We start from the raw sequence: 25,869 nt of genomic DNA, 5'->3' as shown, positions 1-25,869 counted from the left end.
GCGTAAAGGAAACTGCCTATTAAATGAGATGCTCATGATCGGCGTTCTTCCTACTCATGCTAGGTTTTGCTAGACTTAGTTATAGATGTGTTGGGGCTAAATGTGATATATTTTCCACAAACTGTTCCAGACTGAAGCATTTTCTTTACTACAGGTTCACTTAAAACATGGTTGAAACTTATAGTCCCCATTATAATAGAAAAATGTTTTTAAAAAAAACATTGTAACAGAAAATATCAAATTTATTCTCATGGAAGTGTATTTAAAATATAGGGAATGTATGAATTACCTTTACCACACGTACAATTTTCTAAGGAATTTCCTTGTTACAGTTAATTACAGCATGAATTACTGTTACTGAATGGAAAGAGTCCAAGCCTCTGTTTCAAAAGGAAGGATCAAGACCAATTGTTTTAAAAAGAGCAATATAACAAGCCCAGCCCCAAATGCATTGGGTCATGTGCATGAAGTACAGCTTACTACTTCTGCTCTCTTGTGCACTACATAATGAATGGGTTGCATCATGAGTATCAGTGTATTGTTATGCCTGGGGTGATGGCGTTTTGCTATCAAACATAGAAAGGCTTCAAATTAAGGGTATTTTTTGAGGTGTTGGCCTACCTGTGAATGGCTAAGAGATACTATAAGTAAACACAGATTAAGACTAAGGCGGGACATAATGATATGCCCTAGTTAATTAACTTCAGAGTCCATTATTAGGACCGCCAGAATTAAAAATAAAAATTCAACAATACTGGCCATTTCTAGGGAGGTCGTTGTGCCAGGCTTCATAGGAATGGACCACAGTACAGGGATGACGAGATACAAAAAAGAGAGAAAATGGGACAAAAGGAGGAAGATTAAGAGACACAAGAAGAAGAGAAGAAGGATCATTCCCATCATGCATCTTCCTCTTCTTCCTCCAAGGCTTGAACTGTGCAAGAAATCCTGAGTCTGAGTGCTTAGACCCCCTGCAGTTTGCATACCAGCGCAACAGGTCCACTGACGACGCTATTTCCCTGGCTCTTCACACGGCTCTGGCTCATTTGGATGATAAAGACATGTACGCCAGAACGCTATTTTTTTATTACAGCTCCGCATTTAACACAATAGTCAGGAAGTTTAATGACCTGGGCATCAACGCCTCTCTATGCAGGTGGATTATGGATTTCCTGACTGGCTGAACACAGACTGTGACGGTAGATGGAAAGCTTTCTGACCATCAGTATAGGTGAATATAGGTGCCCCTCAGGGCTGTGTGCTTAGCCCCCTGCTGTTCTCCTTGTTCACCCACGATTGTGTGGCCAGACAAAGCTCCAATTCCATCTACAAATGCTGATTACACTCCCATCATTGACCCAATCACTGCTAATGATGACACAGCCTACAGGGATGAGGTCAGCAACTGGTGTCTGGTGGAGTGGTGTCTTCACAATAATACCTCCCTCAATGTCGGCAAAACCAAGGAGCTAATCATTGATTTTAGAAAGCAGGGTGGGCACCACACCCCTATTGGCATCAATGAGGTGGCTGTTGAGATAGTAAGCAGCTTCAAATTCCTGGGTTCCTTCATCGCTAATGATTTAACGTGGTCCCAACATGTAACTACAGCTACAAAGAAGGAACAACAGCACCTTTACTTACTCAGTTGAAAAAGTTTGGTCTATCTTCAACTGTCCTTACCACATTTTACAATTGTGCTATTGAGACTGTAATCACATGTTGGTATTACAGTGCGGTTTGGCAGCAGCCCGTTGTCTGACTGGAAGGCCTTACAGGGCTTGATCAGGTCAACCCAGTCCGTCATTGTAATACAGCTCCCCTCTATTTTAGTCTTCGCTTTCTCAGGAAGGCTGGAAGTATTGCTAAGGATACCAGTCATCCTGGTTTCTCATTTTTCTCCCCTCTTCCCTCTGGTAAGTGTTATAGGAGCATAAAGACATGCACGTCCAGGTTCAGAGACAGTTTCTTCCCACAAGCTGTCAGAATACTGAACTCTACCCCTACCACTGGCTCACACTCATGTGTTTTTTTTTCTAAGATGTATGTTATTTAACTTGTTGTTGCTTCTGCTGCTGTTCTGTATTTGTTTTTGGTATTTCCTTAATATCTTTGGAGCATACATGCAAATACGCATTTCATTGCGCTTATGAAAATATGACAATAAAATGAACTGAACTGATTACCAGTCCATATTACCAAACTAAAATCCACTCAACTGCTAAGTTTCTGATGTTTTGCATGTTAAATAATAAAAATGATTACAAAAATAGCTACACATTTACATTTGATGGAGTCTGCTAGCAGAATCTGTATGTTACTGTTACCCATATAGTGGTAGGAGCTGTGAACTCCTACTGAATTCACATGCTTCGTTTAACACAGATGCTTCTCCCTCCCTGTACTGATCTTCTATCTTCTGTACTAATCTCCTGATTGGGACGGAATGTTTATACAAAACTCCCTGATAAGAAAGGAATGTTTTGAGTGCTTCCTGGGTCCTGGAGTTTCTTGAGAAAGCTACCTCAAAGAGAGAAGGGGGAGGATGCAGAGAAAAGTATATATACTGTAAGCTGTGTAGAACCATATCTCCTTTGAGCAACAATAAGCCTCAAATGTGTTGTTCCTTGTATACATACAATAAACCTTGACGAACGGATACTTCAGGCTTGAATCTCTTGGTTTCTACACATTATACCATCATAGAATAATGTGTTAATTCATAGAAAATAATGGAAGCCATTTTAAATTAATACATTCATAAGATACTGTACAACTAGAGTAGAAAAGAATGGGAAAAAAACAGACAATAACATCAATCCCTCTAACAGATTTTACAAAACAGGTATATTGTAAACAATAAAAGTTGAAAGTGAAATTGTCAATTGATTCCAGCTTGAACATGACTTCACAAGTGACTGTAAACAATTTTCATGGAGAAATCATGCATGAGGTATTTGTTTTGATTAGCTTGAATTATTTTGAATGGTTAGCCTTTCTGGCTTCGGTAAGAGAAGATATTCATCGTCACACACTGAAAGTGGTTGAGGTTAAAGGTTTATTAAAAGCCTATAGTAAAAACTGTTTATAGTAAAAAGCCTATAGTAAAATCAGTAAAGACCTGATTTCTCATTATGTTAAGTATAATAAAAACATACTGTACAGTATCTGATGGAGGAACACAGAGGCTGAATTTATATTTTGTGATGTCCAATTAAGTTTCATTTAAGAAAATCAATGTTACGAGGTGTAATTGTAAAGCTTAACTTGTGAATAATTAAACATGTAAGATATCTTCATACACACGAAATTAAACAAGTAGAGATTCATAAGGCACCCAATCCGTTTTTAATAAAAACTTGAATCGATGATCTTCATCTTCAAGAGTACATAAATAACAACTTGTATAACAGGAGCACTACAGGGAGGAATATTAAAGAAAATAAATATTACCGATAACATCTGACGTTGCTATCCTGCTTAGAGAAACACATGGAGAACACATTTTAACCCCCCCTCCCCTTCTCAGGGAGTTTACATACAGTATACAGTATGTGATGCAAATGTTTTCAGAAAGTGGGACTTGTTTCAAAATGTTTCAATGGAAATTATTTTGTATACAAATGTATGCAAATGTTTTCAGAAAGTGGGACTTGTTTCAAAATGTTAAAATTCTTTTGTATATAGTATATTAAAATATATCTTTAACACTTGGGTAGAAAACCAATACACAACATAGTCTGGTTCTCAATGATTTTCAGTCCATTGATAATAAAATACATAAGCTAGATATCCCATGAATGTAGGTCAAGAGGATTTCCTTTTTGTGTTCTCGCAGTACCCGAGTACACCACCTGGTAGCGCCGTAAAAAAATGTCCTTGTCATTGCTTGCCCAGTGACAGGGTAATACAATAATAACATCGACGTTTTTAATTATATAGTTATTTTTATTTAATGGTAGTTTTCAGTATTCAGCCCCTTAACTGTACAGTTAATTTCACAAACTGAACAACTTTGACATTTTTTAGGATTCTGTTTAAGTCCCACTGCAGAGCTAAAAAAAAGCTAAGTAATGCCATCGTAAAGTCATCTGATACTTAAGAACTAGTTCCTTTCATGCAAAAATAAAACAAAACTTAAAAACCAGCATAGGTATGCACAGTGTCTATTAACAGCTCCTCATCCACTTGTTAACGAAGACACTTTCAGGGCAAGTGCTGACGAAAACATTTTAATGTGGTCATAAGCACTCATCTAAGGGTTTAAATAACTTTAGGTTGAAGTACTATAAACAATGGAAAGCAAAATAGAAGACTTAACATTCTGTAAAATACTATGAAAAGACTATTTGGAAGTATTGCAGTGTGTGAAAAGGCCGTGGGCCTGCACACAAGACCGGTCACAATTGTGATAATGAACACACCCTGGTGAGTTAATGTACACAGACAGAGCTAGATCAAACAGCTCTGATATTTAAAGACTTACATTACACAAGCAGCACTTCGCAGAGCAGAAATCATGCTCAGAACTTATTCCAGGGAAGCCCATTCTAGTCATCGAAAAAGAATCCCTGGTGATGCATCCCAGCACTACTCAGCTAGTGTCCATTAAGCACAAGCAGCATGCCCCATTTATATAAAAACTAAAAGAAAATAAGCATTCTACCAGGTCTGCAGAGGTTCTACACAAAAATCCTTCTTTGTCTCTCTGCGGCTGCTCTTTTCATTAAAGTCCCTTCGTCTCCCTCATAGCAATTAGCAGAGCAGTAGCAGAATTCGCAGATTAGAATTACTGAACAGTCAAGACTATGGGGTGTGAAATGGACCAAGAAATAAGTGACAGAAAGAAAACAAAAGGGAGAGGAAAGAAAAGACTGCACACTATGATACTTGCCAATTATCATACGATATTAGCCCTACAAGTCACAATGCAATCCTCATACACTCAGATCTTTAGGCCTGTGCCTTTTTATACCTGGAATCATTTACATGCTGCTGAAATAAATAAACTTTAGGACTGGCAAACATTGAAAGATGGATTTGTTTTCTTATTTTTATTTCATTTTAGTTCATAGACTCTATTTTTATTTTTTATTTTGTTCCTACCCAGTCAATTTGGGTTAGCCAGTTGTTGCTTTGCAATGTACCTCTTGTACTTTCTGTATGGCAGTGGCACTTAAGGTAGGAAGACGTGCTACTCTGACTGGCTACCACTTATCAGAATCATTCATCTTTGAGGTGATACTGTCCCCACAGTGGTCTGCGGAAGAGTTCATACTGATTCAAGGTGTAGTGTATCACAGTGATGTCACTGCAAGCCAGCAGCTACCCAGGAATTTTCTGTTTTCCTTTAGGAGCCATGGCAGGCAAACTACTGTACAACCTTGCTGGTTTCCTGTTATTTGCACCTCACTGCTTAGGGGATTATGATCACAGCTGGCTAGTAATGTGACAGAGACTCATATTAGCAGCATTTCAGCAATACAGTTCAGAGCTCTGCCCGAGCTTCTAAAGAATCAGCATTTTCAACTAAATAATCCAATTTAATTCAGAAACAAATTCAGTATTTACCATTCTTTCAGTTCTTATTCAAACTATATACAGGAGCTATAGTGGTTTCTGCTATGTTGTTGGTCAATTCTGAAATGCTGACCAGCTGATATAAATATTTTTTATTTTAATTAACCAGTTCCAGGAAAACACAAGAACCAATTATCTTCAGGAATTGTGTTCATTACTTTTGTAAGATAAGAACAGAACGACAGGTGAATTACCTTTGATGGAAAAAAAAGATAGCAAAAATTATCCCTGCCAACTGGAGTTTTCTGTTGAGTTGTGTTGTCTCTCTGTTTTTACTCAGTAACAAATATCTGAAATCCACATAAGGTGGTGCAGAAAGAAAGCAATTTCATTTAACCTTTTTTTTACACTGCACTGCAGGAAAAATGTTTTCTACATTTTCTTATAGTGTTCATACATTTCAGTGGGGAACAACTGTAACGAGATTGATGTACATCTGCTTCTAATGCCTGGACCAGGTTTTACACTGAAGGAGAACATTGCATTGGTGTTGATATGAGACAAGAGCTGAGTCTCACAACAGATCTTGCGCTGTGGATTCACAACCCATAGTAATAAACTGCTGTACATTTTTTTACAAAAAAAGACAAGACCATAGCAAATAAAAACATCCCACAGAAGATATCCATTCATCTTAAATCATATCAAGCAATGCTACTGTAAGTCTAAGTCCAAAGCCATACCAGTAAGTTAATTGGCGTCTGGGAAAATTGGCCCTGGTGTGAGTTATGTGTCTGTGCTTGTGTCTGTCTGAGCCCTGCAGTGGACTGACATCTTGTCCATGGTGTACCCTGCCTTGAGCCCATTACTTGCCAGGATAGGTTCCGGCTCCCCTGCAGTCCTCAATTGCATGAAGCAGTTCACATGACCTCTGTTACCTCGTGGCTTGGGGAGTTCAAGGGAAGCCCAGTGGTTTGAAGTGAAACTCAGACTTTTTATTTTTCACCGACTTCAAAACCATTGTCTGTCCCTGTGCTCTGCAGTTGTATTATTCTGCCCAGCTCTCTCTGCGATTGTTTTAGAAGTGCCGAAGTGCAGATTCAGAAAACGCTGCTGCTCGCCTGAGAGCTGGAAGCACAGGACAAGTTTTCCTGCAACGTGCCGACGAGTCAGTGTTCTCTGAAGCTCAGCGTTCTTGTAGCCTCGGGGCAGCGAAGGCAGCACAGTCTGAGAGCCTAATGAGGGCGGTGTCATCTTGAGTAACTGGTTTTGTCTCTCATCTTTACCAGCAGTAGCTGTTTAATTACGCTCACCTGTCTTATGCGTGTTGTTAGCACCTCTTGTTGTCGTGGATACATGTGCCTTACAGTAATATGTTCACCTGTTTGGAGGCAGACAGGCTAGTGATTTGCTCCATAATCTACCTGTACTGTATAAAACAAAAGGGGCAAAGAAATGCTGTATAGCAACAGTATTCCTGGTCAGCTAACACTGAGACCACAAGAAAATAATTTGACAGATATTTGACAGAAGAACAGCTCCAAACAAGAGGCCATTGAGACATATTTTTTACAGCTTTTAATAAACCACTTAACATAAAAAATGAATGGTATCCAAGTCCGTGAGAGTATCATAATCTGCAGACATTGTTTAGCGTCATGTTACAGGGCTCATTTGGCACACGGCCTGTTGTAGAAGGTCACATTGAGTGCCATGGATCCTGCGAATTTTCCCACAGTGCCCTGCAGAATTGTCACTGCAATGTCAGGGGTGGAGCTGTGTGGCCATGACATATTCCCAGCTGGGGCAGAGTTGCATGTGTGTCTTCATTTCACAGGCTTTGGAGACCTAGTATAAACGTCCTGTAATCACAAGATCTTCAATGTCGTAAATTCCCGTGACAGGAGAAAATGCTGTGCGTGTGATTCCTCAGTGTGTATTGTGGGTTTGATGAGGTCCCTTGCAGTGCTTACAGAAAGACCCTTAAGGTATAAACCAACACTTGTACCTTCCCCCTCTTTTACCTGTGTGAGGGATTTTCCACTGCTCTTCAGTGCTACAACACCATTCTTATCTCTGCCTTTACCTAAAGCAAGATCTGCTTTCTTTTTCTTTATAAACCAGGCTACCCTGGGCTTTTCCATGGTGAAAGATCAAAATACCTGTTTCTTAAGGCCTCAACAAGACAAAAATACCCAAAAGCAACAAGAAATAAAACTATTGTCTACTGAAAGAAAAAGCCATTTACATAACTACTGCTATTTGATAAGAACAGAATGACAGGAAAATTACCTTTGATGGAAACAAAGATAGCAAAAATGATCCATGCCAGCTGAAAGAATTAATGTTTCTGTGTCACTGCATTTTTTTAAAATTGAAAACCTGTGATTTTCTGATTGTTTCCTCCACCAGCTCAACAGAGCTTATACCCCTGAGATGTAATGTACAGTAGGTGTCAAACTTATCTCTCCATAAGAACAACAAAGGAATTTCATTTTGCATTGCAGAATGCAGTGAAGCTTCCTTCTTGAATATTCTTGCAGAGAGGGGCACATATATTTCCTGAAAAGAGAACCATTTTTCAGTCCCACAAGAACATAGTTAATTCTTTCATGCAAATAAATGGTTTTCAGTAATTCATTTAATTAAGTAGTTTCCCTAAATAAGTTGAATTCTGTCAACTTACAGTAAGTGCACTAATTTGTGCAATAATATGTTTTCAAATTGGGCAGCACGGAGGTGCAGCGGTTTGAAAATGGATGGATGTTGTCAAATTGTAGATTCTAGGTGAAAGAACTCCACAGGTATCTAGGAAGGTAATGAGAGGGCTGCTCCACTGACAAGATTTGGAAAAAAAACATGACAGAGTGGATATGTTGTTTTTTTATATACAATTTAGTTTTTCCATGTCCAAAATTCTGCATTTCTTTTCCATGGCATGGCCTGAGGGTCCTTCCATACAAACATCTTCCACCTGTCCTACAAAATAAAATCTGTCAGAGAGACGGGGGTTTGCCTTACAAATGTACGGTAGATATCATGTTATTTCCACGTAACAAGAAAAGAGTGAAGGACCAACTGCCAAATCAGAGTCGATTATGATATTAGTTGGGGCATTACCACTAAGTGCTCCTCGTCTTCAGGAGGTTTCAGCCTCATTTGAGATTTTTAATAATTTAATAATATTTCATCATCAGCCACGTCAAACGCATGACCAGGATTTACATACATTCTCTGCGCACACTTGAAATTACAAGGGTGGAAAATTTGACAAGATTCTCAAAATCTGCATCAGGGAATATCTGTACTGTCAATGTGACAAAAAAAAACTACTGTACAAAGGTCTACAAATGTGCACGTTTACAGGTTTTTAACAAGCTAGCCAGTTAGCTTATCGTGTGGCCCGGTGAACTTGGAACACTTGACAGAACCTAGTGATTGCGTAAATTAAGCATTGCACCTTTTCTAAGACGAATGTCATTGCCTTTCCACCAAAACACATGCAGCAAGTCACAGTTACTCCAAGTCACTGTTCTCCAATGTTCCCACCCATCGGACCAAATGAATATGTGGTCATGTGTAATTAATTGACCAATTATGTTTAATTTACTGAAAGATTAATTGACACATTTATTTTCTTTTGTTTGAGGTCAAATTTAAGGTCACATCCTACCTAACATTGCCCACAGGATTATTAGGGTATATATTATGCTCTTTCTGTAACGTATTTTTGTCCGTGAAGGGCTACATGGACTTTAATCTTGAATAAGAAGGAGCGTATAACATTTTAAGGAAAGTTTAAGGTAAAGCCTTACAGCCTAACTTTTCTAGTCAGTGACAGGTGCTTGGAGAAGCTGTTAGTGCTCAAGATTCCTGACCTCCTTTTGAAACCTTGAGAAAAGTACTTCAGTTAAACTGTGCCAAAGACCTGCTGGGTCCCCTCCAGGCTGCCATTGTTCTTTGTATTTTTACAATCGTATCATTTTTATTTGATGTATTGTTCTTTGTATTTGATTAAATAAAGCATTGCATATAGTATTTAGTGTCAACAGTTCTTCACAGCAGAAATAGTGGTCCATATACAGTATTCATCTTTGCATCTCAGTTTCCACCTTTGCCAGAGCACCACTGGAGCCTTCTGAATCTACTGAGGGCTCGATCGCTGCACATCTTATCATAGCATTCAAGAGTAGTGCAGTTTCATTGTTACCTATCTATAATGTGGCAGGGGTGGATGACTCGACAAATAGGAAATTGCACTTGAGTTTTTTTTTCACCCTTTAACGTTTTTTAAATAATATTATAGCAAATCACGATAAATCCATCCATTCTCTAATCGCTCCATCCAGTACAGGGTTGCAGCAGAGCTGGAGCCATTCCTGGCAGCGGGCACAGATGAGACACACCACTGGATGGGGCGCAGAGCCAATTTTCCCAGAAGCCAATTAACCTACACACAGGTCTCCAGTATGTGCTGAGAAAGGAAATCAGAGCACCCAGAGGAAACCCATGTGAACATGATAAGAATGTATACAGGTCCAGAATTAAACCCAGTGCCTCAGCCCTGCAATGCAGCATATTTCACAACTACATAAATGTATGATCTTGAGGATAGATAACATATACTAAATAACTGTGACAACTGTGATAAGTTCTGTGACAGTCATTTATGTACAGTAAAAGTACAGTACAGCTCTTTTCAAGAAAAAATGACACGAATGTGTCTACAAGTAAAAAGGCTGTACTTTGTGGCGGGAATAAAACAGGATCACAGTAGCTAACTTCCTGTGTTTTTGTGCCACCCAAAAATTTTTTTTCTCTTTGCTCTGAATGTATTGTGTTCTGAAGGTCAACACAGTGAATGTCTAAACCATCAACACAGAAGAGTGTAGGTGCCAGGCAGACAAACAACCTTTTCTTGCTCAGTTTCTCACAACACACAGCACAACCACACAACAAAAGTATGAGCGTTATGACCAAAACTGCACTCGCGTTCCTGTGGGAATGTGCTTTGTTTGGTGTGACTACTCGTTTAAAACTTTATTTCAGCTTCTTGTAAGTAACAGAGATTGTTTTTAGCTTTGCCTTTGCCATGATGATAAAACTTAAAACAATTTCTCTTTATAAAATAAACATAATTCTCTGGAGGCCAGTCGCAAGACTAATTCAAAAAGATTCTAAGAAAAGATTGCAACCTTCAGCACAAAGAAAGTTTTCTTAACGACTAGTGTTTATTCAGAGTATTGAAATGCACAGTATAAACTCCTTACTGTTTTATTAATGCTCAGGAAAATAATATTTTCAATATGCTAGTGTTTAATTAAAGTCTTGGGCAAACTATACGCTCCTTTGTGTCAACTGTTAGAAAAACATTAACCATTCAGCTCATTTAAAAAGTCAGATGTGCTGTACTTATCTTTTGATCATGCCAATAGCCTAAGAAATTCTAGCAGTGGTTTAACACTGTCCTGTAAAAGCCCTATAGTCTGCACTATAATAATGGGACTGATTGTGTTCCGGATGAGCTTAATTATGGGTGGTGCCTGACTGGGTATGTGTGCACCAGCTTGCAGAGCAATTTGTGAAGGCAGAGTGCAAGATGAGTGTGCCAGTTCCCTGACTGGTGGGGAATTTCCAACCCGTCCAAGTCAAGAGTGGAGTTGAAGTGAGATAGTAGAGCTGGTTGGCCTTAGGGGCTCAGGAAGCCGTGCTGTGTGGCTGTGGTTACAGTCTGGGGTGAGGCAAGACTTGCCTGCTATCAAAGGACCGGTGAGCCTTAAGGCACATTTTCCGTCCCCTCCTTACATATGGTTCAGGACCTTGAGCTGCCCTACCCACATTCACTTTACTGCTCCACTCTCTAATACCCCCAGTCTCTTGTCTGTTGTGTTCTCTCCTCCTCTGCTGCTCGAATACTCATGCCTTCCACTCTCTACTGCCTACTCCTCTTGTGCTGCTGCCCACCAGGTGTGGGAATAACGCCCTACATACAGTATCTTTCACTGGTCTCTGCTCATGCAGTTATTTTTATCTCTGAAGCAAAAAGAAAAAGAGGGGAAGCCTGTCTTTGTTGGTGGTAACACCCTTCTACATTGTTTCCTGCATCATGTCAACAACAGCTTTGTACAGGTCAGAAAGATATTCGGTTTCATCTACAGTGAACTGGCCTGCCAATCTTCCATACCTGTGGTTCTTTTTTTCTCTGAAATGAAATCATGTGTTTAGATGTCATTTAAATACCTGTATTTTGTCTTTAGTCCATTCTATGTGTGATATCAACCTCCCTGGCTAAAGGCAGCAACTCATTTATTAAAAAAAGAACATAATATAAGAACATAATAAAGCCACAACCTGAAAGAAGGTCATTCAGTCTGTCTACCCCACTTGGCACTTCAGTAGCTCAATCCAGCTGCTTCTTGTGTATTCAAAACTCAAGCTCTCAAGTCTTTCTGATTTTGTTTTCACATTAATGTTTCCATTGTCTGTCTGTTGTAACATTAGTAACATTAGTTTTATGTTATACCTCCTTATTCCCAGACTCTATATGATAACAAGTGAAAATATACCGAATAACTGCTTAAGAATATAGACCTTGAAAAACTGTGAATCTATAATGGTAGTAATTTGGGGACTTTCACTATACAGTATAGCTTACTAAAAATAATTTTAACATTGGTTGTTAAGGCAGACATAATTCTTCAATGTTAATTTAGTAGACAATTATTAAGTGATCTCTGAAATAGAAGGTGAACAGAAACAGTTTAATGATGGTATTCTAGTTAGTAAGGTGTAAGTGAATAGGAGAATATTCAAACTTTTATACCTTCATACCTAAACTATGTACAGTACACTATGATATCTTCTATTTTCTTGTACTTAATATAACACAACAGGGAAACTTTAAAAAACTGATTCAAAATTTCACTTTTATGTATGTGCGGTACTTTTAAATGTTAATTTAACCTGAATACAGTACATACAGTATGTAGAATTCTATATTTACATAAACTTGATTTTTGCAGTATTCTTACAAATTCAAATGCATTCTAAAACAACAAAAATAAATTTCTTCCCCAGTCTCTTATACAGATCTGAACAGCAGTTAAGCCTTTCGTGAAATTAATATTTAAAATCAAATTATATGTACAGTATATAAATCACTCTTGAGTGTATGTGTCTATTTAATCATCATTAGAGGTTTATCATTGGCTGGGATACAGGTAAAAAATAAAAGAGATAAATGTTCAGGCTGCAGTTTTCTAAAGAGTTTTTATATACAGTTACAAACATTCTCCATTATTCCTCCCCATCTGGAGACTTTTGTTTAGCACTCCACCAAGCACAGAGATTGAAAGAAAGCAGTTATCACCAAAATGTTTTTGATATGTTCTAACAGAATTAAAGACATCTGAGCAGTGACATAAACAGACTGCTGAGCAGTGACATGTAAATCTAGGAAAATATTTTTGCGTTTGAATAAAGATGATCACAGGAATGATTTTTTTACTAAAGTAATTGTTGTGGTGTGGTACCTAAAAATTCTTTAGTGCAGAGATTGTTCAAGATATTAGCAGACATGGATTTAGATAACTAAGGTCTTGCTTAACTAACTTCTTAGAGCATATGATACGAAATATTTCTATGTTCAGAAATCCTTTAATTAAGTTTTTCATAATCTGTTAGTTATGGAAAACAAAGAGCACAGTTAAGGAGTGAATGATCAATCTGGAGTGATTAATTGGTAAGTAAGTAATGTGAGTGGAGTGACAAGGATCTGTGTCAGGATAGGAATACTTGTCTTCCTAATTAATATGATTGATTTAGATTCTGGTATAGTTAGTAAATTAGTCCTGTTTTTATAACAAAAATTATGAAAAAGGTTTTTATAAAATAGCACACTAGACACCTGGAATCTGACATGTAATAACATAAAATAAAAGTGCAAAATATTACATTCAGGTAGCACAAATATAAACTATACATATTGTGATGCCATGAGGGTCAGCACACAATAGGGGCACAGGTTCTAGGTACTGAAAATGGGCACAACCCACACATAAATCTTAAAGCTAAACAGTAGTTTACCGGTTGAAAGCTACACTATATAATCTGTACTGTATCTATACCATATGTGTCCCTACTGTTGCTGTACCCGGAATAGCAGAAGGGTAAACCAGTCTACGGTTGAGGAAAATACTCGCCAGTCTTCAGTCCTGAGGCTGGTTTGGTGAAAACCTGGGGGGTTGGAGCTGGGGGGTTGGAGCTTCCAGCCTGACTGTAGTGAAATGAATAAACAGCCCGTGCTGTAACAATGCTTGTGGTAATAGCAGCAACCTGTTCTTTAGCCCTAAGGCTGGGTAGAACAATAAACAGCCAGCACTGTAGCAGGCTGCTGGTGCAAGTGCAGCCAAGCTGCTTGTTTGCCCCTAGGCTGGAAAAAGAATACATTTTAGCCTGGACTGGGGCAAAAGTGAAATATACAGCCTGCATTGTGACAAGGGCTGTTGCAGTAATACTAACACTACTCTTCAGCCCTAAGGCTGAGATTGAGTGATGGAAAAACATAAGTGAAAGTCTTCAGCATAGAGGCTGGTTTAGCAGAATGTAATCTGGGGCAGAAGCTGATACGATGAGAAGAAAGTACTGTACCTGTATTTCTGCTTCTGGTTGTCTCTCCCCCATACTGGTTCAGAGGTCTATTTATCTGGCCTGGAGCAGGGTGTTTAGTTGATGCGTGCTCTGGTGATTATCGGTGTCCAGTTTCCTGTGAGCTGTGTGCCACCCTCTTCAAAGCTTCAAGAAAATATAGGAATCCTCAGGGGAAAGTAATGCCCCTCTAGGGCGCCTTTGCAGCATCACAATACAAAATGGGAAAGTACAAACAATTTATCCAGTCATGTTGTTGAAGCTGGTATGGTGGCAGCTTTCAAGAAAAGCAACTAACTACCAGAAGGGCTTGAACAGCTGAATGGCCTCCTCTTGTTTTTAATTCTTCTGAATGTATGTTATTCTGGAAGCAATGAGTGTGTAGAAGCTACTTATGAAAGACTTGTGAAGGCTTGGGTATTCATGGTAAACAATTCATGTCATCTAGATGATGAAGGAAAGCAATAAAAATGTCAAACAGATTTAGCCTGCTCTCATTTATATCTGGAAAATGTGCAAAAGTCTGTGTGAAACAATGTTTAAAGCAGCATCTTTTTGTGCAATGTTTTCATATAACACAACAATGCGTAGGCAAGATGAGACAGGCTGTTTTTCAAAGAGCTGAGTAATATGCAGAGCTGCGAGATATTTCCTCAGATCAGGTGTGATTTTTCCGCTTCCAGACATTGGCTTTTATTTCTGCACATTGACTAGATGCTGTTACAAGAGTTCATTTGCCACTTTTGTCTAGAGTAGGGCTTAAAAACAGTTTGCAAAAAACAATAAATACCACAGTCAAGCATCATCCTACTGGAAAACACCTTTCATGTGTTAAATTTCTATAGGAGTACATCTTTAACATATACCAGGTAAAGACTGATATCTCAGTTTGTTTCTGCTTTCAGGTTGCCAACCCCCATATTTGAATGGGCACATACATCCTTTGTTTTAACCATTATTTAATCTTGATCTCCTCTTCCTCAACTGTGGTTTTAAAAAATGTTTTAAATTTTTCATCTAACAAAGGCTGTTTTTTCTGTCTGGGTATGTTCAGCCAAGGTCTACCCAAAGCATCCTGTTGCTAAGCTAAAGCCTGGTGAGTCAGAAAACTCTTTCTAAGAACAACTAAAGCGTCTGGTCTTTACAGGCTGTCTGATTTTGTAGATGCTTTTTTAGTCACAATAGAAACTTAGCTCTCACCAAATGAAGATAATGGTCTCCAGTCCCTGCTTCTACTTTGAAAACATGTATATTTTGCATTACCTCGGGCCTCTCAGAGGCTCCTCCCTAAAACTTTTTTTTGGTTTCACCTGATGGTGGGAGTGGCTATAGCTGAACCCTGGGTTCATCACTAATCAAGCAAGCCATCAGTGTAAGCAGGTGTCTCAAACAGAGCGACCCAAGGCCAAGGCCTCATGTACTGTATGTAATTACATGAGTTCTCTTAACTGAAATTAGACTTTGACCACAAGCTGAAAGAATAAGGATCATTATTAATTCAATGTTTATTTGATTTGCAGAATACTACCTCAGTGACGATAACTGGCATCATCCTTAGGTAGAAATCATGTATGTGCCAAATAAGTGCACATGGAAAGAAAAAATAAAGAAAGACTCGTTGTCTCCTGGGATGACATTCCATTCAAGTCTGAAGTACCTCTCTGTTCAGAATACAGTATTGAAAAAAATCAGCCCAATCCACTTCACTGGTGAAGCCAGCACCTATTACTTAAAGCTTGTATCTTCAAATTAACAAAAGGAATAATGCATGTTTGTAGTTTTTAAGTTGTATTTATCATCTGTTACTGTTTGTAGCCATTGAATTAGTCACATCTGTAAATTCATATTTGATACATCAATGTAGGAATATCCCTTGGTCTATCATTTAGCAGTAATGGATTTTAGTGTTATTATTTTGCATTTTCTTACAGTTTACTAAACAGCTTTCTAAAAATGGATTTCCAGTGGTTGCCATTTAGTTGTAATAAATACATACTTGCTAAGTAAATTCACCCCATAGTAGAAAATAAGAAATGTCTGTCAGAACACCAAGCATTATCTATTGAATTGCTATATCCTTACAGATGTTATTGTATGGAAAGGATCAGCGTAAAATGTAATGCTTTTTTGAACAAAATGTATCTTATATGTTGAAGATACTGATTATTAGAAAGTGTATATTGCCTTGAAAGTGTCTGTCAGAAGACACAAATTGAAAGTATGTAGAAGTACAAATAAAACTGAGAACAGGAAGCACTTCTTTATCCAGGGGCTTGTGGAAGTCTGGAAAAGGATATCCAGCCATGCTGTCAAAGTCAGTACCTTGACTCCTTTCAAGAAATGGCAGGCAGAAATCCTTGGATCAATTAGTTCCTGTTTACCAAACAGGCTAGATGGGCCAAATGGCTTCTGTTCTTCGTAACTGTTCTCATGTACATTGCATTTGATGTCTTCATCCTTTGTGTTTCAACAAATCCTAACTGACTGAGAAGGCAGTACTGTTTTTCATTATCAAAGATTTTCTTGAAGGCCATAAAGATATCATCATTGTCATTTTTCTGTTTCATCTGTTTAACATTTAACAAGGAATAAACAAAACCTCTTTTCCTTGTCTTCACCCTCCACATCCACTTAGCTGTCAAGTGCTTCCTCCCAATGACAGGACACATAAAATGGAGTTTATAACTGGAGTTTGAGAGGAACGTTGCAACCCATTCTCGCCCTGGTTCCACTGTTCTATGTACAGTATATTGCCCTCTAACGTTCCTTTTGTGTATTTCTTTCATACCCTCCCGCCACTCCATCTCACTCTTGCAGAGGCTCCCTAACTCATTCCTCGCAAACGTAAATGGGACATTTGGCAGCCTTATCCTTTTGTTTGGGCTTACATTTCCTCAGTTAGGTGAGTTGCACCAAATAACCTCTATACATTTCGTCTTGCTATCGCATTCATTATGATCTAAGCGAACTACAGAAGTACAAGTGAATATAAGTCATTGGTAATTAATTAAACATCACAAATAGGTCAGGAAAAAGGTCCTGTTCCGTCACTGGGGCGTTATAAAAAGTAGGTAATCTAAGAATGATGCGAATTGACTTAAATTACAATAAGCCACTTGAAAAATTAAATTTCCATCCAGATAAATCCAGACAATCTACTATAAATCAGTTTTTCTATCCCAATTTCAGATTGAGATCACTGAGTTGATGTGAAACAGCAGCAAATTTTTCTGAAGCTGATTATAGTACAGTCATTGGGAGAAACGCATACATACTGTACACTAAAATCTATTCCTAATCTAATTCCTAATTTCTAACTTTAAAACTAAAATCCATCGATTTAGTAGTATAGTTTGCATAATACATGTAATTGCTTGAGAATCCTTAAGTTTACTTTATCATAGAGTGTGTGGTCTTGCATGTGTTGCTAAACACACAACTTTTGATATGCCATTTAGATAGTCTGCAACACCTATTACTTTCAGTAAGAAAACATCCCATTAATTGGTGATCAGTTTTACAACTATATTGTTGTATGAAGATGTGAAAGCGTATTTCCATTATAATGATTTATGCCTTTTCAGTATGTTTTCAGTTTTTATTAAATTAGTCATAGACCATACATAATGTGATTTATCACAAAAAAGCTTTGCATTGTCTTAATTTTTTTTCAAGTAAAACCTGTTACATTTCCCTTAGAAAAAACAGAACAAGTTGCATAAATAACTTAAATATAGAGCTGTGTCCTAGATTTTAGTTACGTTATAAATATAAATTAAATAAATAGTTTTAAATTAATCTCAATAAATATGAACAGTCAATGACGACACTGTCAGCATCAAGAATTAACAAATCACTGCATTCTTCTCCTTAAAAGTTTAGCTTGCCGCCTTCTTCTTTGCTTCTCCTTCTTTTCATGCATTTTTCTCCCAACATTCTCAGCTTTCTGCAGCACCTGGTTCAACTCAAAGACAGCCTTGCGCTGGACTACTGGGTCATTCACCTGAAAGTGAAAAAAAAAATAGAAGTGCATTAAAATCTGCTGTTCTTCTGACAATTTCTCCAATAACTATTTCGGAGGATTTGTCAACGTTTTTTAGCACATCCAAAAAGTGTCTTTTGATAGGAATAGTAAAAGTACAAGTTGGGTGAATTTCCCAATTCAAGATTGTGAGCTGTCATTTTCATATCCTTGCTGCCACAAATAATTGAATGTGTTATGATTGTGTTACATTGAAATGTGATGACCTCCACCTGCTCATGCATTATTTAAAGACAATAAGCTTCATGCCACTTATCCATCTGCTGTCAAAGGAAGGCCCGCTCACAAGAAAGGAAAACTGGCGTGAACTTTCAACCTCGCTGGATGAAAAGTAGTGCACAAATGACTGACGCTGCTGCCTCCAGCAGTGTAGATCTGCAAACCCATTGCAAACAGAATTTCTACAAGATTTCTCACACAAAGTTAAATGTGCAGTTGGTCCAGGGCTTGTCAAACAAAGCCTCAGGATGCCCAGAGGCTGAGTCACGATGGTCACAATATGTTGATTGTGCTAAATAAAGGGCATGTTGTGCAGAGGGTCTGCAAACCACAATGAAGAAAGGCATGCAGCAAGACATACAAAGTATGCAGGCTATAGGAGTGTGTGTCAATGTATATTCAGTCTGTGGTGTTTTGCAGTTTTTATGATGAAATGAAGGATACAGCAATCACATACTAGTTGGTTTCTTGAGTGACAAGGATTCATAGCAGCAGTAAAGGGGGCCCCAAATATTTGAGACTCCTAATCCCGCATGGGGTGAACTTGTCCTACAAAAAAACTACAACCATGTCTGCCTCAGCAATTCCATGCTAAGACAACAGACAAAAGCTTTAAGACAAGCTGATTTTTCCCCTCACCTTAATGTTCCAAAGCAGTTCAAGTTGCTGCTTCAGGTTGGTTGATGTCTCCTGGAACGTTGCATTTTTCAGATGACTCAGACGTATCTTTATATGATGGATTCTTTCAGCCAGAGTCTTGTCCTCTTCTACGTTGTTCATGTTGTCAAAGATCTTAATGTACAGATTTAGTATTTCATTCAACAGCAGTTTCTCTTCGCTCTCCTGTGACAGACAGAGGAGAAATGAAATTGGTTTCATGTTGCTCCACCATTCTGTAGCAATTTCAAGTTTCTTAAGAAATCAAGTAGCATCCAAAACTTACCTGTTGCTCAAAAGAATTGAGGGCTTTAATGAATAAAGCACCACCCTCAAGCAAGTCTGGTCTACTTATGTCCTGGAATAAAATGAGATCAGTCAGTCTAGTGTAATAATACAGCTATTCACTTGTAAGCATTCCAATATTTTTTAATTTACAGAAAAATCCATTTTTTTCATAATTGATTTTCAGTAATATCGATCAAAAAAAGGATGAACATATTCCAGCACAAATTTTCAACAGAGCTTTTTTCTTAATGGTAAAAACCATTGAGACAAATTCAGCAGCAGAAAACAGAGAATGTATATGAATTACTGCAACATTAAGAAATAATTATTTGCTTTTGCCCCATAAACGTTTCTGCGGTTCCTCACTCATGATCACATTTTTGCAATTCCAAGGTCTACAACACAGTTTAAATGTATTGGTCCATTCGCACTTTTATATCACCAGGAATATGTTTGAAGTAATTCTAAAATCTGCTAGTGTAAAATGTCACACGGTAAGTTTGTTTTGATTTGCTGATGCTGAATTTGGCTCCATTGAACCCTATTACTGAACCCTTCTCAAGAATTGAACCATTCATGCTGATTGTTACTTTTTAAACAGAAGATCTGATATTCCCCCACTATGCTAATTGCGATGCCTTCACAGTGCAAGCTAGAATGCTGCTCAGTTCACTTTCAAAACCCTGTGCAGAGCAATGGCCAGCTGACAGCTACTGGATGAATATCATGAAATGAACAGCGACTGTTCTGCGTCACAAATAACTGCGGTACAATTACCAATATTCAAAACGAAGATCCAGCCTTTGTTGCCATTTTCGAGATCTGTTGTTTTGTTTTTGCGCAGCAAACTAGATTACGAATGTGATTAAGGTTTTCTAAATTGCTTTTGGTTTCATGAATTATGCATGAAACTTTGTGGAAGATGACTGAATGTCCAAACCCATACTAAGAGAAGTATGTGCAGTATATGGTCATATAGTCATATAGTGTTATATAGTCACATTCTTTCTCTCATCATATGAATTGCACTGTACAGTATACCACTTCTCATAAACATCACCGCATACTGCATACATTTTATTTATACTTACAAAATGTGTGGCTAGAACTCTGATGTCTTCCTTCACATCTTCTGGCACTAGGTCGTTGCAGTTGCCATTTCCAAAACATATTGCGCAAAGTCCACAGAAAAGCAGCAGCCTCTGTAGTGAATTCATTAGTTCCTAGTTTTGAAGTCTCACGTCTCAAACAGTCCTTAATCAGAATGTAAAGGTATCTGCTTGTGTTGAATCACCTAACTGTCTAAAAGTTGCTTGCTCTCTTCTTAACTCAAACTATCTTCTCTGGTGAATGATGCCAGATACTGCATACATGGGTATTTATAGTTTTCATAGTTGAATGTTGTCAGAGGGAAGGTGATGCACTTGGGGTTTTGTGGGCTTTACATCACATCATATTTCCTTTAAATCACAAAACCCAGTGTCGCGCTGCACTATAGGTGACATCTTCCCCCCCAGATCATTTTTATGGATTCTCCGGAGCATTTCTGAATTTCATCTTAGTGGTTTTTGAGGTTTGACCGTGATGCACGAATACAAGAAGGGTGTGGGGCACCCCGTTCTGATCAGAACGGTGGGTTTCTGCTTTGTCGTTAGTGGCTGATGACGGGTGGAAATTTGGTTTTCTGGCCCTTAGCTTTCTAGTGAAATGAGTGTGTGTGTGTGGACGGGCACTATAATGAAAGTCACACTTGAATATCAGTCGTAGACCATTGATGAAAAGAAAGAAGAAAAATCTTAACATTCGTCGCTGCCCCAGGCTGTCTAATTCAAAGAAAGGCTGATACATCAGCTTTCTTGCAAAGCAGTTCACACCTACTGTAACTCTTTTTTTCACTTTCTGTAATACACAATGTTTGTCTCTGAAATCATATTTAACGTGCCATGTCACATAATACCGATTTATTAATTAATTATTTGGTGATAATTTCTGCAGTACGAAAGTCCTCTTAGAAAGAAATGTTGGCAGCTTGCTTAGTATGAGTCACTTTACATTTCACTTTGCTGCACCCCACAAGCAATAATACGAGTGTGCGATTCACCGAGATTTGCCGTCTTTAAAATTGTGGATGTATTCTTCTAGAAAATTATGAGTATGATATATGTAGACAAAGAAAAGAGATATCTAAAGAGTGCTACTGGTTTATCTCTAATTTGTCTCTAGTATGCATCTGCAGAGCACCCCTTCCTCTTCATAAGCAAGGTTTCAGCCTTTTGAGGTTTTCACACCTCTTAACGGCTAAGTGCTTGAATTCCTTTTTCTGTAAAGAGTGAGTTACATTTCTTCACAATACTTTGTATTCGTGCTTCAAGCACATCACTAGCAAGTGAAGCTTTGAAATTCAAAGACAAAAGAAAAGGAATTACTTTTAAAGGGGGGTGGGTTTGGGGTGGGGGGTTAACTACTATGTAAGCTGCAGACTTTCTGACAGCTACTGTAGGTAATCTGTTATATCTGAGTGCCCATGTCTACCATGCAATCACCTCGTTATCTTTATTAAACACCAACAGCTTGCTGTTCCTTCCATTAAAGGTAGGCCCAATACCAAACATATCGAAACCACAGCTTCTTTGACGCACTTTTTAAAGAGACATTAATACTTCCAGCAGGTGATATGCATTCAAGAGTAACTATAGTAATCTAAATATTTAAAAACATTAAAGTAAAACATTAAAGTAAACATTTCTCCCACAGAAATGTCTTTTGTACCAGTTGACACAATGACTAAACCAGAATGATTTTCTGGTCAAAGTCCGAAGCTTCCAGGATTGGCTCCAAGTTGCTGTGACCCTAGCCTGAAAAGCCTGGCAGTTTGATAATGAGTGGATCTCTGTTATGTACAGTAGTATGCTACACCAAACAACAGCATGTTTGACACACTTGTTGGGAAAAGCATGCAAAAGCATCTGCAATAATCCAAATAAATAAACAACAAAGATTTGAGAACATCCCAGATATTGCACCCGTAGGAATGTGTACAGTACAATGACAAAACAAAATTGTTTGGTTTACAATTCTAGTGAGAATTGCTTTACAAGTCTCTCTTTTTACAATCTGCAGATTTAATTTGTTAGTACTTAACATTGTCATTGAGTCTGGTAAGGATCAGATGGGTCTTGTCTTACTTGTGTATTTTCTAAACACAGCTAACAACAAAGATCACACACTTTCAAAATCAGAACCAAAATATGTGGAATTGCTAAAGTTCTTGTAACTGATGTCTAGTTAGGTGCTGTAGATGGCAATGTCAGGAACATTTGACACAATCTTACACACTTCTTTATTTGTGCCAATAATGGTCTGTAAAACTATCTTTTAGTAATTAAACTTAAAAAGTTCCGGAAAATGAAAAACCCATTAACAATGAAAAGCAGTAGAGCTCAGTCTGAAGGAAAATGTTTGGCATAGTGTGGAAGACCGTTTTCCAGAGACATCCTGTGGTAAAGTTTACTGCATGGAGCTTCTTAGCACAGAAGATTTCCGTCGCAAGAGCGATTTTTGGAATTTCTTTGAAAGGCGTTTGGGCTCTTACCTCAAGTCTTCCTCAGCTGCGGCTGTGTGTGGTGGCAGAAACCCCAGGCAACAAGGCTGAGGTGATAACATGACATCTCCGAAGACCTGAATCTCAGCAATATGGGCAATATGGAAACTGAATCCTTCAATATTATGTCATCTTGCCGGTTTAGTCATTTTCAAACTTTTTTGCCTTTTGATTGTGATTTAGCTGCTCTTTTAGCCGCTTGAGCAGAAAGACGGAGAACACTGATCTTCTTTGTAGCTTGTTTAAAGTTATATAACATATATAGTAGTTTTGAACATTTAAGTAGATCTACCATGTTAAATAACTTATTAATCTGCATAATTTCATAATTCTGTATGAAGACTGTCTACTGCAACACAAGGTTCTGAATGTGAGTTGTTCATTTATAGTGTATTAATGGCTGATATATAGAGTGTTTTAATGGTGTTGATTTTCACTCTCTAAGAAATGACTTATCTGCATATCGTCGGTAAATACAGATCAGTATTTTGTGGCTTTTCACAATGTGGAAACATTAATAAAAATATTTTTCTGTCATTTACATGTTCAGTTTTATTCTGTATTTTTTATGTTTATAACAAACAATGTTGCTTTAGAATGTAGAATATAGAGATTAGATAATAGAATACATTATACTTAGATCTGCTAAAGCATAGCCAAACTTTCTTCCTTTATGATATATCTATTTTTAAAAGAACACACATATTGGTATAAAAGATTCACTTTGGTAGGTACAATACAAAAAATGTCTATCCTAATATAGCATATAAGGAATTTAATTGCTTCACTTTCTTTTTTTTTGGATAATGTTTCTAAAGACAGGGTTGCAAGTGGCTGAAATATTATGAACAGACATTAGGTTTATCTCTGTAGCTCAGCTAGAATATTTTAGAATCTGGACGAAGTGAAAAGCTGACAACCAATGGCTGTCAGCTACTGTACCTGAACCGTGCTGGGGACAGACATGGATTGTTGGGCTTGATTTGGCCCAGGTGTTACAGGAGCAGCTCCTGTACCTCGTCAGCTGCCTGTGAGCCTGCAGCATTAAAGATCAGAGAGCGTGAATAAGATGGCTGACGTGCAACTGCACAGTCAGTGGTGTTGAGTTCAGATGATTAAAATATATGAAGGCAAAAAGAAAAAAATAAGAAGGTATTTTCAATTTTTAAATAATGTACCTCAGAATCCCAATACGTTCATTTAGCAAAGCAGTGTTACCTCCTTGTAGACTGATCTTCATCAGATGTCAGAAGCAAAGTAGTTCTGGGCTTGGACAGTACTGGGAAGGGAGACCTACATCACAAACAGTGTCAGTGGGGCACTAGCTCTCTTCCCCTTGACCCAGAGGACATTGCCTCAGTATTGTGACAGAGGACACTTTGCTTTAGAACTGAGTCCTTCAGATGTGACATCAAACCAAAGTCCTGGCTATTTGGTTATTAAAGATCCCGTGGCTGTTTGTTAAAGTAAGCTTGTGAGCCCCAGTGTCTGGGCTCAGTTGTACCTTGCTCTTCCACAACCTGGCCTCCCTCAAGTCCCCCTTTAATTCAACGGATGATCTGACATGTAGTGAGGATGCTGGAACTAGTCACATTCTTTTAGTCAGAGCATTTAATTGATATTTCAAGCAACGGAAAACCTTCAGACTTTAGCAAGAAAAAACAAGACAAATTAAGATCTCAAACCTGTGATAATGGGACATAAATGTGTTTACAAGATGCTATATTTGCACCTCACTGTGCTTCATTCCATGCGCTTATTCTTGTTGTTTGATACAACCAAAGTTAATATCAAACTTCCTAGATCCGTGGGCTGCTTCTGTCATTCTTCTGCTGTTCGGCGTTACATTGGAGGTGAAAGCGGTGCCCCGTAACAGGACGAAAGTAGTAGCTTTGCCTGCAGTGTAATGGCACCCATCCCAGAGTGAAACAGCACCCAGAGCAATGCGTGAGACGCCAGCAGCAGCACACAGAGAAAACGACTCTCAGGCGAAACCTGCCCATGACGCACAGTGATGTGATGTGTGATACCTGCCACTGTTTCTTATAACTCCCTTAAGGTAACTCAGTGGAAAAAGCAAATGAAAAGCTGTGGGACGTTATTCTGCGGAAGGTTCTTGCCCTTCCTAGAAGATGACTACAAATAGATCGTTAGGCAAAAAAAATCCCTTATGTCTTCTAAATAATTATAAATGACCAAATGCAATAGTTCAATTTTAATCATGCCTCTGTGTTCAATTGTTTATCATTGCTACAATAGTTCCTTTAAAATCTGTCTAATATGGGTTATTCAGCACCTAATATGGTACACAAAAGCATTCAAACAGCTATTCCCATAGAAGCAGCTGAAATTCCCTTAATGCATAAATAGAAATTTAAAGTAAAGTAGTATGCAGACCAATTCAGATCATTTTTTCCTATTTACCATTGAACTTCTTCAGCAAAAAAAGGGTAAAAATATTAAGGCAAACTTCAATATGTTTCTATATTGTTAAATTTTATATTTATACAATACATATTATTATATGAGAGTGGGTACAGAAGAAAATCTCCTCTTGCAAAGATCTCACAAATGTTGCAGTGTCACACTTAAAAAATGTATTTTCACAGTTATTGAATGCATTTCAAATATCAATAAAGAGCTCAGGTTAATAATCACATGTTCTTGTTTTCTAGCTTTTAAAGAATAAAAAAAGTAAAGATGGTAACATTTTTTACTTCCCAGATTTGCATGCCCCACTTACTCAAGCAGTACTTGCAATGTCTTTTCAGCCATTCTTAGATTGTAAGAAGGTCTCATCAGATTCTTATGTCTCTGTATAGCATGATGTGACCATAAAACTTCAATTCTGCAAAGTGCTGTAGTCGGGATTTACTGTATGTGAATGTCAGAGATT

General features: G+C 38.0%; 1 protein-coding gene and 1 long non-coding RNA gene across 5 annotated transcripts in view; one reads left to right on the top strand and one right to left on the bottom strand.

The window, feature by feature from the left end:
* Nucleotides 1-25,869, top strand: part of LOC107078055 (uncharacterized) — a 105,160-nt gene that overhangs the window by 53,018 nt on the left and 26,273 nt on the right. The window lies entirely within an intron of this gene.
* On the bottom strand, nucleotides 17,764-20,705 carry ifng1 (interferon gamma 1). Its single transcript, XM_015352929.2, has 4 exons — nucleotides 20,464-20,705; nucleotides 19,371-19,442; nucleotides 19,067-19,270; nucleotides 17,764-18,169 (listed from the first exon to the last, which is right to left on the bottom strand). Exons 1-4 carry the CDS (start codon nucleotides 20,587-20,589, stop codon nucleotides 18,020-18,022), a joined length of 552 nt encoding a protein of 183 aa, XP_015208415.1. The 5' UTR covers nucleotides 20,590-20,705; the 3' UTR covers nucleotides 17,764-18,019.

Source organism: Lepisosteus oculatus, chromosome 7, assembly GCF_040954835.1.
Source record: "Lepisosteus oculatus isolate fLepOcu1 chromosome 7, fLepOcu1.hap2, whole genome shotgun sequence".
In the NCBI taxonomy this organism is placed as follows: domain Eukaryota; kingdom Metazoa; phylum Chordata; class Actinopteri; order Semionotiformes; family Lepisosteidae; genus Lepisosteus; species Lepisosteus oculatus.
The sequence above is the reverse complement of the archived record's forward strand: the minus strand, read 5'-3'. Positions and strand labels throughout refer to the sequence as shown.

Excerpts from the sequence above, each read along its gene's own strand:
- ifng1 (XM_015352929.2), bottom strand. The coding sequence starts at position 20,589 with ATGAATTCACTACAGAGGCTGCTGCTTTTCTGTGGACTTTGCGCAATA. Across the intron at positions 19,271-19,370 it reads TCAATTCTTTTGAGCAACAG|GAGAGCGAAGAGAAACTGCT; the intron begins GTAAGTTTTGGA and ends TGTCTGTCACAG. Across the intron at positions 18,170-19,066 it reads AACTGCTTTGGAACATTAAG|GTGAATGACCCAGTAGTCCA; the intron begins GTGAGGGGAAAA and ends TTTCACTTTCAG.